Source organism: Dama dama, chromosome 23 (genome assembly GCF_033118175.1).
Source record: "Dama dama isolate Ldn47 chromosome 23, ASM3311817v1, whole genome shotgun sequence".
Classification (NCBI taxonomy): Eukaryota; Metazoa; Chordata; class Mammalia; order Artiodactyla; family Cervidae; genus Dama; species Dama dama.
Window position 1 is genome coordinate 58,348,912 of NC_083703.1, and position 18,923 is coordinate 58,367,834.

The 18,923-nt window shown below is 45.2% G+C and overlaps 1 protein-coding gene across 1 annotated transcript; it reads right to left on the reverse strand.

The window, feature by feature from the left end:
* Positions 1–5,049: 5,049 nt before the first annotated feature.
* CIMIP1 (ciliary microtubule inner protein 1) lies at positions 5,050–18,498 on the reverse strand. The gene is made up of 4 exons (XM_061125911.1): positions 18,431–18,498; positions 12,538–12,619; positions 11,036–11,137; positions 5,050–5,211 (listed from the first exon to the last, which is right to left on the reverse strand). Exons 1-4 carry the CDS (start codon positions 18,496–18,498, stop codon positions 5,050–5,052), a joined length of 414 nt encoding a protein of 137 aa, XP_060981894.1.
* Between the last annotated feature and the right edge of the window lie 425 nt (positions 18,499–18,923).

The following is an 18,923-nucleotide window of genomic DNA, read 5'->3' on the forward strand; positions in this document are numbered from 1 at the left end:
TTGCCAGCCTCATCTTGACCCTGGAAATGTGGTGACATTTATGAGGTCATTTAGACACCCACAAGGAGGTTGATTTCCATAGATTAAATGTCAAGTTTGAGACAGTCCAGGGTGATGGACTCCTCGATGCTGTCCACTCCCATTCTCAAATGTCCTTTGACTGGACATTTCTGCTCCATTACAAGCCCACAAGTGCCAACCAAATTACTCAGGTCATCTGAATCCAGGGGATTGGGATGGGGAGGCTCCGGGCAGTGTCGATTGAGATGGGCAGAAATGTTGTCTCATTTTTATTTTTCAAATAAAACATAGCTGTGGTTAGTTGGTGAATATAATACTGGAGGTAGGAAAAAAATCCCACCAACTGAGGTTCCTGAGATGTTAGTAAGTTTATAAAACCTAACTACTTGTGTATTGACCAGCACAAAAGGATAAGAAAGAATCTGTACATCAACGTTTTAAGTAGAAGTAGTTTTATGGGGCGTTAAACACATGGACATAAACTTGGAGTAAGCATTGTCTAAGTTAAGTAACAAAAAGCATTAAATAGTCTTCTGGAAATTTAAATGTATTTGTGTTCTCATTGTCTGGAGGATGTGTGTCTTCAGATTTTGATTTGAGTCTCTCCCTCTCTTTAAAGAAATCTTAGAGTTTATAGTCACCATGCTGTACATTATATACTCAAGATTCATTTACTTTATAACTGGAAGTTTGTACCTTTTGACCTCCTTCACCCATTTTCACCACCCCCACGTCTGACAACCATCAATTTGTGCTCTGTATCTAAGAGACTGAGTTTTTTTTTTTTTAAGATTCCACACAGAAGTGAAATCATACAGTGTTTGTCTTTCTCTCTCTGAGTTAGCATCATGTTCTCTGTCTATCTGTGTTGTTGCATTTCCTTTCTTTTTGATGGTGAATAACGTTTCGTATTCGTATGTGTGTATGTATACACACATACCACACTTTCCTACCCGTTCATCCGATGGGCCCTTCAGTTGTTTCCAAACCTAGATCCTGTGCAAAATGCTACAGTGAACACAGAGGTGCAGATATCTCTTCCAGATAGAGATTTCACATCCTTCAGATAAATGGCCAAATGTGGAACTGCTGGATCTTATGACAGTTCTATTTCAAACTTTTAGAGGAATCTTCATGGCTGCTTCCTATAGTGGCATGTCAATGTACATTCCCACCAACAGCACACAGCGTTGATCTGAATCTCTTGAATTTTTGTTCCATCAAAGAACTGAAGTCCACCAGATCTAAGTATGGATGTGCCCATTACCTCTGCCAGTGCACAGTGGGCACCAGGGCCAGGAGAGCCCTGAAAACCTTTAGAACCCAGACTTCTGGTCTTTCTGAAGGTTCAGCTGTTCGGCCATGGCATGACCTGCTCTGCTCCTCCAGGTCATTTCCTTTGACAGTACTGACCAGCCTCCCTACAGCCTGGCTACTGATTAACACAGACCAACGAATTAAAGTGAGAATTAAGGTTTCAGAAGAAGGCTGTCCCTTCAGAAGAAGAAGGATGGATAAGAATCTGTCTGCTAATACAGGGGGCACAGGTTCAATCCCTAGTCTGGGAGGATCTCACATGCTGCAGGGCAACTAAGCCCATAGGCCACAACTACTGAAGCCCACGTGCCTTATAGCCTGTGCTCTGAAACAAGAGAAGCCACAATGAGAACCCCACACACTGCAATGACCACAACTAGAGAGGAGTGAAGGAGCAAAAGTTGCTCAGTCGCGTCCGACTCTGTGACCCCAGGGACTGGTGCCCGCCAGGCTCCTCTGTCTGTGGAATTCTCCAGGCAAGAATCCTGGAGTGGGTAGCCATTCCCTTCTCCAAGGGATCTTTCCACTTAGGGATCAAATCCAGGTCTCCCACACTGCGGATAGATTCTTTACTGTCTGAGCCACCACGGAAGCCCACAACTAGAGAAGCCTGTGTAAAGCAACAAAGACTCAGCACAGCCAAAAAAAAAAAAAAGAAGTTTCAGAAGAGTCAAACCGGATATATTGAATTGGGGTCTAGACCAAAGGGAGCCTATCCTTTTTGCTAGGCATTTTTGTTGACAAACTGTCATGGAAGATGGCGCTCAGATTCATTTTATGATCAGAAATTAGAACAAAAAGAAAAATCAGGATCATGTCTGGGCCGCAGGGGTGTGCTGCGTCATGCACAGCAGTCAGACGGGAATGTGGTCCTGGTGGGGCTGAGACAAAGCTGGCAGACAGAAGAGTCTGGCTGCTCCGCTCGACTGTGGCGGCATCTGATCACAACAAGGGACGTGGGTTTCTTCAAGGGTAGACGCCTTGCCTGCAGCAATGACCGAGATGCCAAAACATTAGGATTTAAGTGGGGAGGACTTGGCTGAGCATCCTGGTGTTTAGTCTACATCGGGCTCAACATCTGGGTGATTGGAGACATCTTTGGAGGTGAATGAGCCACATGACCTGGTCTCATGTGAACACAGCCTGGATCAAGACCAGTGAAAGACAAATGCTCAGAAGAGAGTGTTTTCTGAGCAGGGAGAGGAGGCAGTGAAATCTACTCCAGACTTCGCTTGGCTCTGGCACGGCTGTAACCAAGGACCATAAGCCGGGTGACTTAAGCTACAGGAGTTGGTCTTCTCCTGGGGCAATCCAGGTGTCGGTGGGGCTGTGGTCCCTCTGCAGCCTGCAGGGTGGAATCCTGCCTTGTCTATTCCCAGCTTCTGGTGATTTGCTGGCGATTCTCAGCATCCTTGGCTTATAGATTGCTGCTGTTTAGTCACTCAGTTGTGTCTGACTCTTTGCAATCCCATGAACTCTAGCCCACCAGACTCCTCCGTCCATGGGGTAATCCAGCAAGAATACTGGAATGGGTTGCCATTTCCTCCGCTAGGGAATCTCCCTGACCTAGGGATTGAACCTACGTCTCCTGCATTGGCAAGCAGAATCTTTACCATCAATCCACCAGGGAAGCTTGTGGATACATCACTCTGATTTCTGCCTCATCACACGACTTCTTCCCCATGTGTCTGTGTCTCCACCTGGCCGTCTCCTCCCTGTGTCTCTTACAAGGACACCAGTCATATTGGATTAAGTCTCCCCGCCCCAACTCCAGTATGACTTCATCCTAATTTAACTAATTCCCTCTGCAATGACCCTGTTTCTAAATCAGGCCACATTCACAGGTGCTGGAGGTTAGAACGACGACAGATCTTTCTTGGGGGGTACACAGTTCATCCTGTAATACCTTGGTCCTCTTTTTCTCAGGACCTGAAGAGCTGTGACATCTCTCCTTTATATGTGTGGTCCTTGGGATATCAGCATGATGACTGAGGGATTTCCTGGTGGCTGTGGTCCATGTGATCCATGTGGTAGGCGATAAGGGTGGGCACCATGCTCAGAGGGAATGACGAGGCTTCTTGAAGAATGATTCTCTTGTATTCTGGTTCTTCCAGGCCAGGCAGCCCGTGAGAGCCTGAGTTTCCTTCTCTGGTTTGCAGGCAAGCCTTGGGGGACAGAGAACCAACGAGATGGCTGGGAGGAGGCTCTGTGCTATGTCTCTCTTCTCAGTGCCTGATCGGCTGGCTCTGCAGCTGTCTACAGTCAGGCCCCAGCCCCCATCTCCGGGGCAGCAGGGAGACCGATCCCTCAGGGAACATCCTGCAGAATTTATAGAGAACCGCACCCCGAACAAGAGCAATTCTCCCCCAGGGCCTGTGGGGTTCCGACACTGAGCCCAGAACTTGCAGGGGATGGTGGCCCAGACTCGGCAGGAATCCTCTCCCCGTAGCACTGGGTGCCCCAGAGTCACAGAGCCCCTTTAGAAGTGTGCTAGTTGAGGCATAGCACACTATGGTCAGGGGAAGGTTCTAGATGAGGGATTCTTGGACTGGTAAAGCACACCCACCACACCTGGACTGGAAGGTGAGCAGGAGCGGTGTGGATGGGTGGGCCTCGCAGTTGGATTCCACCAGGTACAAGTGCCTGCAGCGCCCCTCGGTCAAGCAAACAGAGGGAGGAACCCACCCCATGAACAGTGACTCTGGAACCACCAAAGGGAGGAAGGAGCGTGACGTCATGGAGGGCAGGTAACTGACCTGGCTGCCCCCTGCCCTGCCCACCCCAGGGCTGAAGGAGACACCACCCTCTGCTACTCAGAAACGAAACACAAACCTGCCTCCATAGGCCACATGTAAACTCTCCCCTGTCCGGCTCCCTGGGGTCCAGCTGATGGGGCCGAAGGGCCTGCTGGTTGCTCCTCTTGGTCCTCTTGCACCAACTGGACGCCCCACTCCCCACGTCCACACCCTTTGTAGGAACTGGAGCAAAGCCTCAGAGACAGGCAGCGAACTCAAATGCTGACCACGGGGTGCATGTCAAAGGTCCCCAGGGGAAGGACATTGGCCAGCTCAGCTGCTGTCTTTGCTGTAGTGGGTGGGTGGGTGGGTGGGGGGCGGAGCAGGTCAGGATGAGGTTTCTAGGGAGCACTGGGAAACACATCCTTCCTGGAAATCTGTGCTCACTGCTAATCCTGTGCTTGTTTCTGCTTTAAAGCTGTTGACATATTGCCGATACCCTGGGGAATGACTGTGGAGGGGTCCTCAGAGCACGTTTTTCCTCCTGAAAAGCAGGCCCAGGGGTGCTGGGGTACAGACACACCTGGCCAACCACCTCATCTTAACAAGGGTGGTGAGAAAGGGGATGGAAGGCGACAATAAGGGTTTAGACAAATATTTAAAAATGAGATCACACTGTGTCTTTTAAAGCTATCCTTAAAATTTCCCAAGGCATGAAAAAAAATTCAGAGAGTCTATTTTGCCTTATTCATCGCATTAGCCAAGAATGAATGCATTATAAGAATGTTCCAGAAGGGAAGAACTGATGAAAATGTCTAAAGGCTGTTTTGTGTTCTTTGCAACAACATCCCATGAGCACGTGTTGGGGGGAACTCTGTCCTCGGGGGGAGGTCCGGAGCTTGTCCTTTCCTGGGCATGGGCACTGGGGCTGGCGGCCTGCCCTTCCTTCCCCAGGGGCTGGGGTCTCCAGCTGGACTCAGTATATGCCTTGTTTCGGCCAGTTTAGCTCCTTGGCATATGCCCCTTTGCAGCTTCTGATCTCATAGTCATGCTCCAGACACTTGTTCAGGCCCGGCACCCCGGACCGCCAGCCGATGAAGCCCTGCGTCGTCTTCGGGACTGGGGGGGAGGGAAGCACCTGCAATAGAAAGGCAGAGCATGAGTTGCTTTGGGCCACAGCCACAGGAGGTGTGTCTACAGAGGCACCAGGATCGGTGTGTGAGACCTGGTATGGAAAAGACAGAAAGAACCCTGGTAGAGGCCACCAACAGACACATAGGTCAATGGAATAGAACAGAGAGCCCAGAAATGAACTTGCACTTCTATAGGCCCTTAATCCACCTGAAAGGAGGCAGGATATACAGTGGGGGAAAGACATCCTCTGGGATACATGGAGCTGGGAAAACTGGACAGCTACCCTATGGCCCAGTGGGTAAAGACTCTGCCTTCAATGGAGGAGACACAGGTTCGATCCTTGGGTGGGGAATATCCCCTGGAGGAGGAAATGGCAACCCACACTTCAGTACTCTTGCCTGGATAATCCCATGGATAGAGGAGCCAGGCGGGCTACAGTCCATGGGGTCACAAGAGTCGGACATGACTTGGCGGCAAAACAACAATAACCTGCAAAAGAAGCAAACTGGTCCGCTTCTCACATCATGCACAGAAGTGAACTCAAATGGATCAGAGACTTAAAGCTAAGATCTGAAATAATAAAACTTCTAGAAGAAAACAATGGCAGCACACTTTTTGATGTTGATCTTAGCAATAATTTTTTGGATATGTCTCCTAAGGCAAGGGGAACATAAACAAGTGGGTGTTACATCAAACTAAATGGAAACTATCAGTAGGACAAAAGGGCCGCCTACTGAACGGGGGAAGATATTTGCAAAGGTATCCGATTAAGAGTTAATATCCAAAATGTACAAAGAACTCATATAACTCAGCATCACAGAAACAAACAACTTGATTGAAAGGTAGGCAGAGCACCCAAGTAGACATTTTCCCAACGAAGATATACAGGTAGTTAACAGTCACACGAAAATGTTCAGTGTCACTAAACATCACACTTGTCAGAGTGGCCATCATCAAAAGGACAAGTGACGTGTTGGCAATGATGTGGAGGAAAGGGAACCCTCATGCACTGTTGGTGGAATGTAAACTGGTGCAGTCACTGTGGAAAACAGTTTGTCAGAAAAGTAAAAGTAGAACTATCTTAGGATCTAACAATTCCACTCCTGGATATTTATCTAAAGTAAATGAAAGCACTAATTCAAAAAGATATCTGCAACTCTATGTTAACTGAACGTGTTAAAGAAGGCTGAGTGAGCGCCAAAGTGTTGATGCTTTCGAACTATGGTGCTGGAGAAGACTCTTGAGAGTCCCCTGGACAGCAAGGAGATCAAATCAGTCAATCCTAAAGGAAATCAACCCTGAATATTCATCAGGCCACCTGATGTGAAGAGCCGACTCATTGGAAAAGACCCTGATTCTGGGAAAGATTGAGGGCAGGAGGAGAAGGGGATGACAGAGGATGAGACGGTTGGATGGCATCACTGACTCAATGGATATGAGTTTGAGCAAACTCTGGGATATAGTGGAGGACAGAGGAGCCTGGTGTGCTGCAGTTCATGGGGTCACAAAGAGTTGGCCATGACTTAGAGATTAAACAACGATAAATGTTAACTGAACCATCATTTACAATAGCCAAGATAAGGAAGCAACCTAAGTGCCATCAATAGATGAATGAATAAAGATGTGGTCTGTACACACAATGTGATATTACTCAGCAATAAAATTAATGAAATCTTCCCACTGGTGACTACATAGGTGGGCCTAGAAAAATTCTTAGCAGTGAAATAAGTCAGACAGAGAAAGACAAGCACTGCATGATTTCACTTACATATGGACGCTAAAAAACAAATGTCCAACAGAAACAGTCACAGAAACAGAGAACACACAGGTAGTTGCCAGAGGGGAGGTGGAGGAGGAGAGAAATAGGTGAGGGAGATTAAGAGGTACAGACTTCCAGCTACAAAATAAATGAGTCATGGAATGAAACGTACAGTGTGGGGAATATAGTCAGTAATTATGTAATATCTTTGTGTGGTGACAGATCATAACTAGACTTGTGATCATTTTGAAATGTTTAGAAACACTGAATGACTATGCTGTATAACAGAAACTAACAGTGTTGTAGGTCAATTATACTTCTAAAACAAACTCATAGGAAAAGAGATCAGTTTTGAGGTTACCAGAGGAAAGGCTGGAGAGGAGGGGGATAGGATGAAGGTGGTCAAAAGGTACAAGCTTCGAGCTATAAGATAAAAAATACTAGGGATGTAATGTACAACATGATAAATATAATGAATGCTGCTCTACATTATATACAAAAACAGTTACAATTAAGAGAATAAATCCTAAGAATTCTCATCACAAGGAGGAAGGTTTCTCTAGTTCTTAAATTTTGTATCTGTATGAGATGATGGATCTTTACTAATCCAAGTGTGATAATCATTTCATGACATATGTAAGTCAACTTCTGATGCTGTGTATTTTATACTTACTCAGTGATGTATGTCAATTATAGCTCAATAAAACGAAGAAAAAAAATCAGAAAAGACAGAAAGAAGAGCCAGTGTCCCTAAGTAAGCTTCACTGAATGTAGGCACGCTCCGACCTGCTGGACTCAGAGATCACATGTTCCTTGAAAGTAATGATCGATCATCAAACATGTCTTTTTATCTCGTAATGTTTAACATATTTAATTCATGACCGCCAGTAAAATAACTTTTATTTGGTAAAAGAGCAAAAAAAGAGAAACAAAAGCAAGGTGCAGACATATAGAATATTATAATTCATAGTTGTTGTTCAGTTGCTAAGTCGTGTCTGACTCTTTATGACCCCATGGACTGTAGCCCGCCAGGCTCCTCTGTCCATGGGATTCTCCAGGCAAGAATACTGGAGTGGGTTGCCATTTCCTTCTCCAGGGGATCGGCGACCCAGGGATCAAACCTGTATCTCCTGTATCTCCTGCATTGGCAGGCAGGTTCACTACCACTGAGGCACCAGGGAAGCCACAGTTTACAGTATAAAATATATGGCAATATTGTCAGATGGTATCCTGGCAGTTATAGACCTTCCAGGTTTGATTAGAAGGCTTTATGATACGTGTGTAAACACACACACATTGACACACACACCAAACCATAGATACCACAGGAGTGAAAAAAATTGATTTTAATTAAAAACCAAAAAGGAAATGGGATTCTATCTGAAATGAAAAAAACACAATTTCATTTTTCAATTCCTTGAAATCTGAAAAGTTTTTGGAAAATGAGGGTGAATGCTTATGCAGGTTTTGCCTTTCTATTTGAAATAACCTTCTGTTCTGCTCTTATCAGGGGATTTGAACCAAGACAGCAGTGAGGAATATTCGTTCAAGCAGAAGAACTGAGATGAAGAGGTTTAATATGCTTGGGGTTATGAGTTCACGCTTAGCTCAAAGGATCTCTGAGTGAGGCGGTGGCGAGAGGGGACAGTCCTGGTGGGCCAGCTGCCACTGGTGGATGAAGCCCCTTCACATATGTTCTTGATGAACTATTAACATTAATCTCCTGAGAGGCCCCACGCAGGGAGGGTCATGAACAGATGCTGGAGGGGCCAGTTTCCTCCAGCCAGCAAGTTCTCTACAATGCTGGTCCAGACTGGCTGTCAGGCACACAGACTAGCTTTCAAGTCCAGCTTGTAAGAGAAATGCAGTCAGAATCCACCCCGGGAGCTCACACTTCACCCATCAGACTGGCAAAGAGATGAAGACACCACCGTCAACAAGGGTCTAGAGGGAGAACCTGTGAAGGGCAACATTACCACTATCTATGAAAAAGGAAAACGCAAACACGCTTTAACCTGACAATCCGGCCCTCAGCATTTATCCTAAGACATCCTAATACCTGCACGTGCACGTGCACGTGCCAAGATTAGCGTGGGAGACTGACTGCAGCCCTGTGTGTGACAGCACATGCCTGGACACAGCCTACGTGTCCATCCCCTGAAGACCCATTCGGTCATGGCCCCTCCACACCATGGAAAACTACACAACAGTGTAAAAGACGGAGGCAGCTGTGTGTTCTGAGATGGAATGACTTGGAGGATAAACTGCTAAGAGAAAAACGAGGTATAAAATGTGTAAGATATGGTATAAACTGTGTATATTAGCTGCTCAGTTGTGTCCGACTCTTTGTGACCCCTTGAACTAGAGCCACCAGGCTCCTCTGTCAATGGGATTTCCCAGGCAAGATAACCAGAGTGGATAGCCCTTCCCTTCTCCAGGGGATCTTCCTGACCCAGGGCTTGAAACCGGGTCTCCTGCATTGCAGGCAGATTCATTACCAGCTGAGCCACCAGGGAAGCCCATCCAGGGTTAAGAGAAGGGTTATATAAATTATGGTCGATCCATACAATTGAGAAAAATGCAGTCATTAATATATTAATGATTCGGAATGCTATGGGTAACTGCATGGAAAGATAAATAGGATATATTGTTGAATGAAAAAAGATTACAAAGCAGTCTATGGAATTTTATTTTTAAATATGTATACATGCATGTGTGTATGAGTTTGTGCATGCGTGTGTGTGTGTGTGTGTGTGTGTGTGTGTTGAAGGAGTAGCTGAGGATAGCACTTAAGAGCAGGGCTCTGAAATCAGACACACTTGACCTTGGAAAAGTTGTTCAGTCTTTGTCAGCTTCGGTTTCCTCAATCTGCAAAATGGGCTTGATGGCAATTATATTCATTCTCCAGGGATGTTGTGGAAATAAGATAACCATGTAAAGCACTCAGTGTGGGGAGCAACTAAAGGGCAATTATAAAAGAATATGAGCTAGCATTTATTGGTGGTACATGGAGGTGTAGAAGGTATATGGAAGAACTTCCCAAAATGCTAACCATGGGTCAGTGTATATATAAGGATATTTTAATTTATGATTTATATTTTGCTGCATTTCTAGAAAAATCAGCAAGTCTCTCTTGCCGTATAATCAGTAGAGGAACCCTCTCAATAGCTCAGTGAAATGCATTCTTTCATTCATCCAGCTAATAGGTTGTACCCATTGAGCGCCTAATTCAAACAAGCTGGCCATCCCATCTGACCCTGAGGGTGTCAGAGAAAGAAAACCCAGAATCGAACTCACCCATCCCTGGCCTCCTTCATCCTGAGTTTTCATCCCCTCCCCACATTGGGACACAGAAGTGCCTGCTCCATAGCTGGATGGAGAGCAGAACCCAGGATTAAAGTGACAGACCCATGAGAAGGGCTTTCTTGGTGGCTCAGACCATAAAGAATCTGCCTGCAAGGCAGGAGACCTGGGTTTGATCCCTGGGTTGGGAAGATCCTCTGAAGGAGGAAATGGGTACCCCCTCCAGTATTCTTGACTGGAGAATCTTATGGATAGAGGAGCTTGGCAGGCTACAGTTCATGGGATCACAAAGAGTCAGATACAACTAAGCCACTAACACTTTCACTTTTCCCATGAGAGGAGACCAGGGATATACAGAACTCAGAAACTTCTAGAGACATCTACCCCACATTCACATCTGACTGGTCTTTGGTGGGAACACCATCTATGTCTTCTCCCCTCTGGATGACCTGGTCACTCACTCAGCAACAAGAGTGACCTTTTACGAAGGCAGTTCTCAATATTCCGCGGCCCTGCTTCCCTCTGCAAATCAGGCTCAGATCCCAGTTCCTTCCTCTAGACTCCAAGGTCCTGCACATATAGGGACCAGTAACCTGCTGTGTCTCCCACGTGTGGGCTTAGGAAGGACTGGAAACCCATGTCCCTGTGGCCTGGGTACTGCTGTATCCTTACCTGTGCCCAAGGCTTGGCCCACCTGAAGCAACACCGTTTCTGGTGGGGTGGATTTCTTACTTAGGAAAACAAGTACTTAAAAGACTTTGCGAACCTTGATGTATTTCTCCACTGGGGTCACCGGCCGGATGCGGAACCGCTCAGGAAGCTCGATTTTGGGCTTTGAGGTGGCTGGTTCTTCTTCACACTTGATCAGCTGAAACACAATCCCCAGAGGTGGGGCCCCACAGGCTGAGGGGCCTTTCACAGTCCCCCCAGAACAAGACTCTTCACAGGTGACAAAGGCGGGACTCAGGCCAATGTTAGAAAGGGGCAGAGTGGGGACTTGCAGGCAGCCCAGCTCAGGCCCAGGCTCTCGCAGACTGCCCATTTACTGCCCCGCCCATAATGTGAGAACATGTTACAGGTTATGGACTTAAACTAAAAACCTGCCAGCAAGGTTCAGGATCAACCTCTAAACTATGAGGACAGCCCCCAACCCCCCACTTTTAATTTTTAAAGCAATTTTGAACTCTTCAAAATCCTGATTTAATTACACATGAAGACTATTAATACAGATTCTTTTATGCATATCATATTAATAAGGACTCATTTTATGCATAAAATTTCAAATTGTGTAACTCTCCAAGTATTAAGAAAGCTCATTAAGAATGGCATAATTTCAGAGCCAGTGGGACAGGGTGAATTACAAAGGGGGTTTATACTGTCTTGAATCAAGTACGTTTTGAATTATGTGGCCCTTGAGTGATTCTGCCTCCTTCTAGAGAAATGTGGTTTCCTCATGTTGTGTCCTAGGGATCTCGTGGAAGGTTGCAAACTGCTGGCCACCATCCTGGTGAAGCCCACACAAGCCCACATATATGTGGGTCTTTATATGTTGTTTTATAAATGGAGCCACTATTCTAGACTCAGACATTTTCATTAAAGCATCTGAATTTCCAGACTCTCTTGAACAATCGGAAAATGTAGCTGAGTCTGTCTTGCCTGGGAGCCCTCAGCAGGGCTGATGATGGTGCCTCTGGCTGGGGTCAGAGGTATTGGCTGGCATCCCCAATACTCCCTATTTATTATCTCTGGTCCTTTCCCTCATTTCTGTTGTAGGAAATACCAAGAGTTATTTTCCTAATAATCCTGCAGATACTTACTTGGCCTCTCCTCTCTTTCCCTCGGAACCTCACAGTCACTCAATGAGGCAGTGAGGACTATCACCCCATTTTACAGATGGCAAAGCCAAGGTTGAGGAGCCCTGTAATCAACCAGACCAACATCTCCCTTTGGTGCCTTTCTTAGCTGTGTGACTTTGTACTTTTTTGAGCTCAAATCCCTCATTTGTAAAATGGGGCTCAAATAGCATCCTTCTCTGCACAGGGGTTGTCTTATGGATTCAATGAGCTGGTTTGGATGAAGCACCTAGAATGTGCCTGGCATGTAGTAAAAGCTCAATAAATTTGTAAATCAAAGGAAATTTCAGGTGTCAGCCATCTTCATCTATAACATGCTCTATAAATTTATTCCTTTAAATTAAACACTTCATAACCATTTATTCTTGGAAATGATTGGGTCTATAACCTCCAGGGTCATCAACTCTACATTTACCTCCTCGAGGGGGGTTGATAAAAATCCCCAGTTCTGGGCCCAGTTTTGCCGTGCTTCATTTTCAGCCTTCAGGCGATATTTCCTGAAGAAAAAAAAAAGTTCTTAAGTGATGTACAACATTTGAAAAGGGTTGACATAGCAAACCCTAAAAGGTGCCCTGGGGAGAATTTGACCTTCATCGATGCACCTGGACTGAGTGATGATTCCAAGATAGGGAGGGAGTGGAAGGCCCTGTCTCTGGGGGATTGTCACTCATGAAAGGGAGACACGTGTCTCAGAACCAGAGATGCTGATTGGATGGTACATCACCACCAGACAAGACTGGGGCTGCCTCTGCCCTAGGGGTCATCTCGATACTGGATCCCTTATTTTAGGGCCCTTGGACCTACAGTAATGGGGGAGTGGTAAGTCATGATGGAGGTACAAGTAAATTTCCTTTGTTTTCAGAGCAAGGACCAGGGCAGAGTGAGGTACTAGGGTGCAAAATTTAAGGAGGCACCCATTCCCAGTTCCTTCAAGGGCAGAGCCAGAACCTGCATAACCTTGACATGGAGCCCTCCTTAAACATGCACCCCAGGCCCCTCGTTTGTCCCACCCTAATCCTGGCCCTGCTTTTGCTGCACATGTAATATAATTTATACATAACTACCCACGAGCTGAGGTGAGTTCCAGTTGAAGTGCAGGTGTGTCTTTTGCAAAAAAACTGATTAAAAAAACTGATTAAATATTTATTCATTTTGATTTTCAAGTTTCCTTTCCTATTTTGAAACCAGGGTCTGCACCCCAAGCCCCCTCTAATGTCTCAACAGCTTCTGAGGCCCAAGCTATTTCCCCAGGGGCTGAGCACCTAAATCAGTTCAGTTAAATCATTCAGTCATGTCCGATTCTTTGAGACCCCATGGACTGCAGTACGCCAGGCTTCCCTGTCCATCACCAACTCTCAGAGCTTGCTCAAACTCATATCCATCGAGTTAGTGATGCCATCCAACCATCTCATCCTCTGTCGTCCCCTTCTTCTCCCGCCTTCAATCCTTCCCAGCATCAGGGTCTTTTCCAATGAGTCAGTTCTTCACATCAGTGGCCAAAGTATTGGGGCTTAAGCTTTAGCATCAATCCTTCCAATGAATATTCAGGACTGATTTCCTTTAGGATTGACTGGTTTGATCTCCTTGCACTTCAAAGGACTCTCAAGAGTCTACTCCAACACCACAATTCAAAAGCATCAATTCTTCAGTGCTCAGCTTTCTTTATGGTCCAACTCTCACAACCATACACGACCACTGGAAAAACCATAGCTTTGACTAGATGGACCTTTATCAGCAAAGTAATGTCTCTGTTTTTTAATATGCTGTCTAGGTTGGCCATAGCTTTTCTTCGAAGGAGCAAGCGTCTTTTAATTTCATGGCTGCAATCACCATCTGCAGTGATTTTGGAGCCCCCCAAAAATAAAGTCTGTCACTTTTTCCATTGTTTCCCCATCTATTTGCCATGAAGTGATGGAACTGGATGCCATGATCTTAGTTTTCTGAATGTTGAGTTTTAAGCCAACTTTTTCACTCTCCTCTTTCACTTTCATCAAGAATCTCTTTAGTTCTTCACTTTCTGCCGTAAGGGTGGTATCATCTGCATATCTGAAGTTATTGATATTTCTCCCAGCAATCTTGATTCCAGCCTGTGCTTCATCCAGCCTGGCATTTCGCATGAGGTACTCTGCATATAAGTTAAATAAGCAGGGTGACAATATACAGCCTTGATATACTGCTTTCCCTAATTGGAACCAGTCTGTTGTTCCATGTCCAGTTCTAACTGTTGCTTCTTGACCTGCATACAGATTTCTCAGGAGGCAGGTAAGGTCATCTGGTATTCCCATCTCTTTAAGAATTTTCCACAGTTTGTTATGACCCACATTGTCAAAGGCTTTGGCGTTGTCAATAAAGCAGAAGTAGATGTTTTTCAGGAACTCTCTTGCTTTTTCAATGATCCAACGGATGTTGGCAATTTGATCTCTGGCTTCTTTGCCTTTTCTAAATCCAGCATGAACATCTGGAAGTTCATGGTTCATGTACCGTTGAAGCCTGGCTTGGAGAATTTTGAGCATTACTTTGCTAACATGTGAGATGAGTGCAATTGTGCAGTAGTTTGAATATTCTTTGGCATTGCCTTTTTTGGGGATTGGAATGAAAACTGACCTTTTCCAGTCCTGTGGCCACTGCTGAATTTTTCAAATTTGCTGGTATAATGAGTGCAACATTTTCACAGCATCATCTTTTAGGATTTGAAATAGCTCAACTGGAATTCCATCACTTTCACTAGCTTTGTTTGTAGTCATGCTTCCTAAGGCCCATTTGACTTTGCATTCCAGGATGTCTGTTTCTAGGTGAGTGATCACACCATCGTGATTATCTGGGTCATGAAGATCTTTTTTGTATAGTTCTTCTGTGTATTCTTGCCACCTCTTCTTAATATCTTCTGCTTCTGTTAGGTCCATACTATTTCTGTCTCTTGGTATCTCTAATTTTCTTGAAGAGATCTCCAGTCTTTCACATTCTATTTTTTTCCTCTATTTCTTTGCATTGATCACTGAGGAAGGCTTATTTATCTCTCCTTGCTATTCTTTGGCACTCTGCATTCAAATAGGTATATCTTTTCTTTTCTCCTTTGCCTTTCCCTTCTCTTCTTTTCTCCGCTATTTGTAAGGACTCCACAGACAACCATTTTGCCTTTCTGCATTTCTTTTTCTTGGAGATGGTCTTGATCACTGCCTCCTATACAGTGTCATGAACCTCCATCCACAGTTCTTCAGGCACTCTGTCTATCAGATCTAATCCCTTGAATCTATTTGTCACTTCCACTGTATAATCATAAGGGATTTGATTTAGGTCATACCTGAATGGTCTTGTGGTTTTCCCTACTTTCTTCAATTTAAGTCTGAATTTGGCAATAAGGAGTTCCCGATCTGAGCCACAGTCTGCTCTGGATCTTGTTTTTGCTGACTGTATAGAACTTCTCCATCTTCAGCTGCAAAGAATGTAATCAATCTGATTTTGGTATTGATCATCAGGTGATGTCCACGTGTAGAGTCTTCTCTACATGTGTTGTTGGAAGAGAGTGTTTGCTATGACCAGTGTGTTCTCTTAGCAAAACTCTGTTAGCCTCATTTTGTACTCCAAGGCCAAATTTGCCTGTTGCTCCAGGTATCTCTTGATTTCCTATTTTTGCATTCCAGTCCCCTATAATGAAAAGGACATCTTTTTTTGGATGAACATGGCCCTGCCCATTTGAACAAGACCCAGTTTTCCCCACAGTCAGTCTCTCCCATCAGGAAACTTTCATAAGCCTCTTATCCTTATCCCTCAGAGGAAAGAAAGAATGAAAACCACAATCACAGAAAACTAGTCAAACTGATCATATGGACCACAGCCTTGTCTAACTCAATGAAACTATGAGCCATGCCATGTAGGGACACCCATGATGGATGGGTCATGGTGAAGTGTTCTGACAAAATGTGATCCACTGGAGAAGGGAATGGTAAACCACTTCAGGATTCTTGAGAACCCCATGAACAGTATGAAAAGGCAAAAAAGATAGGACACTAAAAGATGAACTCCCCAGGTCAGTAGGTGCCCAATATGTTACTGGAGAAAAGTGGAGAAATAACTCCAGAAAGAATGAAGAGACGGAGCCAATGCAAAAACAATGCCCAGTTGTGGATGTGACTGGTGATGGAAGTAAAGTCCGATGCTATAAAGAATAATATTGCATAGGAACCTGGAATGTTAGGTCCATGAATCAAGGTAAATCGGAAGTGGTCAAACAGGAGATGGCAAGAGTGAACATCGACATTTTAGGAATCAGTGAGCAGCTAAAGCTGAGTCTGTTTCTAAAGAAACTGTAACATGAGACAAAAATATGAGCCATATATGTATTTAAAATGTTCTAGAGCCACATTTTTTTAAAAGTGAAAATAAACTAAGATCATGGCATCCAGTCCCATCACTTCATGGCAAATAGATGGGGAAACAGTGGAAACAGTGGCTGACTTTATTTTTGGGGGGCTCCAAAATCACTGCAGATTGTGATTGCAGCCATGAAATTAAAAGACACTTTCTCCTTGGAAGGAAAGTTATGACCAACCTACACAGCATATTAAAAAGCAGAGACATTACTTTGCCAACAAAGGTCCATCTAGTCAAGGCTATGGTTTTTCCAGTGGTCGTGTATGGATGTGAGAGTTGGACTATAAAGAAAGCTGGAGCACCAAAGAATTGATGCTTTTGAACTGTGGTGTTGGAGAAGACTCTTTGGGAGTCCCTTGGACTGCAAAGAGATCCAACCAGTCCATCCTAAAGGAGATCAGTCCTGGGTGTTCACTGGAAGGACTGATGTTGAAACTGAAACTCTAATACTTTAGCCACCTGATGCGAAGAGTTGACTTATTGGAAAAGACCCTGATGCTGGGAAAGATTGAGGGCAGGAGGAGAAGGGAACAACAGAGAATGAGATGGTTGGATGGCATCACCAACTCAATGGACATGGGTTTGGGTGGACTCCGGGAGTTTGTGATGGACAGGGAGGCCTGGCGTGCTGTGGTTCATGGGGTCACAATGAGTCAGAAATGACTGAGTGACAGAACTGAACTGAGAGGCACATTTTTTAAAAAGTGAAAGTAAACAGGTAAACTTAATTTTGGTGTCACTTTTTAGGGGCATGAAGTTTTTGAAATCTAGTGTTTTACATTTACAGCTCGTTTCAATTTGGAATAGTTACCTATCAAGTGCTCATTAGCCACTTTGACATGGGGCAGAAGAGTCTAAGGGCTTAACTGGCTCTGTTCACCAAGGATGGGCCATCTGATTTGGGTCCTGAAGGATGAGTAGGAGTTTGTTTGGTGGGGAAAGAGAAAAAAGGGCATACTAGGCAGAGGAAACAGACCCTGCTATGGTAGTATAATATTTCCTACTGTGGGTACTTAGATAAAAATAAATATTAAAAAAAATAGCATATATTTATTGCAAATAATACTGGCTTTGCATTTTCAAGAGTGATATAAAGTTTTCTATAAAAAGAAGTTCATTAGGTAAAAGCAAGCTAATTTAAAGAAAAATATGAAGTGACTATTACAGGATTTTCAAGGAAATGGTAAAAGTCTTAAGAGATGAAAATAGGATAACTGAAGTTTAAGAGGTTAGCAGAGATGGTTTGTTGTTGCTATATATCACCTGGAGAAGGGAAATGGCTACTCAGTTCAGTATTCTTGCTTGGAGAATTCTGTGGACAGAGGAGCCTGGCAGGTTACAGCTCATGGAGTTGCAAAGAGCTGGACGCTACTGAGTGACTAACACTGTATTTCCTTACTTGCATCTAAATTAGTCACTTTCCATATTGGTTAAAACTTCAAAGAGATGGGATATTACCTAGCAATGGGACAGAAAGGCAAATAGAAACATCCATTATAGATGTCTACTGAATACGAATCTTTTAGAAAATGGATTTAATTCTTTAAAACTTCTTGTTAAAAAACCAGGATAAGCAAGAGTAAATGTAAAGTGCTCTCCTTCGAACTGAACAAATATTAAGATTTTTAAAAACATTGGGTAAATCTTAAAAATAAGCACTCAACCGTCGGTTCTCAACAAGCAAAGCTTTGCAGAGGGCTGTAGAGCCAGATGCAAAACGTTTCACGCCTTTGTGGTGCGCCGAGGAGAAGAGAAAGAGAAAGGCTCTTTCGTCAACGCCCCCTTTCCACAAGGCACCCTGACCACCTCCAGCACACGCTCCTAGCGCCCAGAAGTCGACCACTTCCAGGACTTGGTGGGAAAACTGAGGCCGCCAGGTGTGCACACTTTAGGTGGGAACGGCCCAGTCCACTGGGTTACCGAGACCCGGGCGTTACCAGATCGCATCCTGGGCCACGAGGTTCATGCGCTCGGCTGCAGCCGTGCTGATCGGTTTCTGTGCCATGGGGCCTGGGGTCTTGGCACGCCCCCGCGCGCTCAGGCCTCGGGCTCAGTGTCTCGTCTCCTGGGAGACCGGTTGCTGAGCAACGCGGGCCGCGGAGGCGGAGCCAGGCCACACCTGGAGAGATTGGGGCAGCTGGACTCTCCTCTCCAGGCGTCAGGGCTCTTAAGGACAACCTCGGTCCACAGACACGCTTTTCGCGCGCCTCCCTGCCCACCTGCTTTGTCCGGGGCTGCCTCAGCCCTCCTCCTCTGCGGAAAACCTCGGGGAGACCTCAAGACCTTACACCCCCTCCTCCTTTTAGACCTGTCACGCAAGTATACTAGCCAAGTGTACCAACCCTAAGGGTACCGAGCTTAATAAATTCCGTCATAGAGACTCCTGTAACCGCCGCTTGGATTACGAAATGGGTCACCCCAGCCCACCTC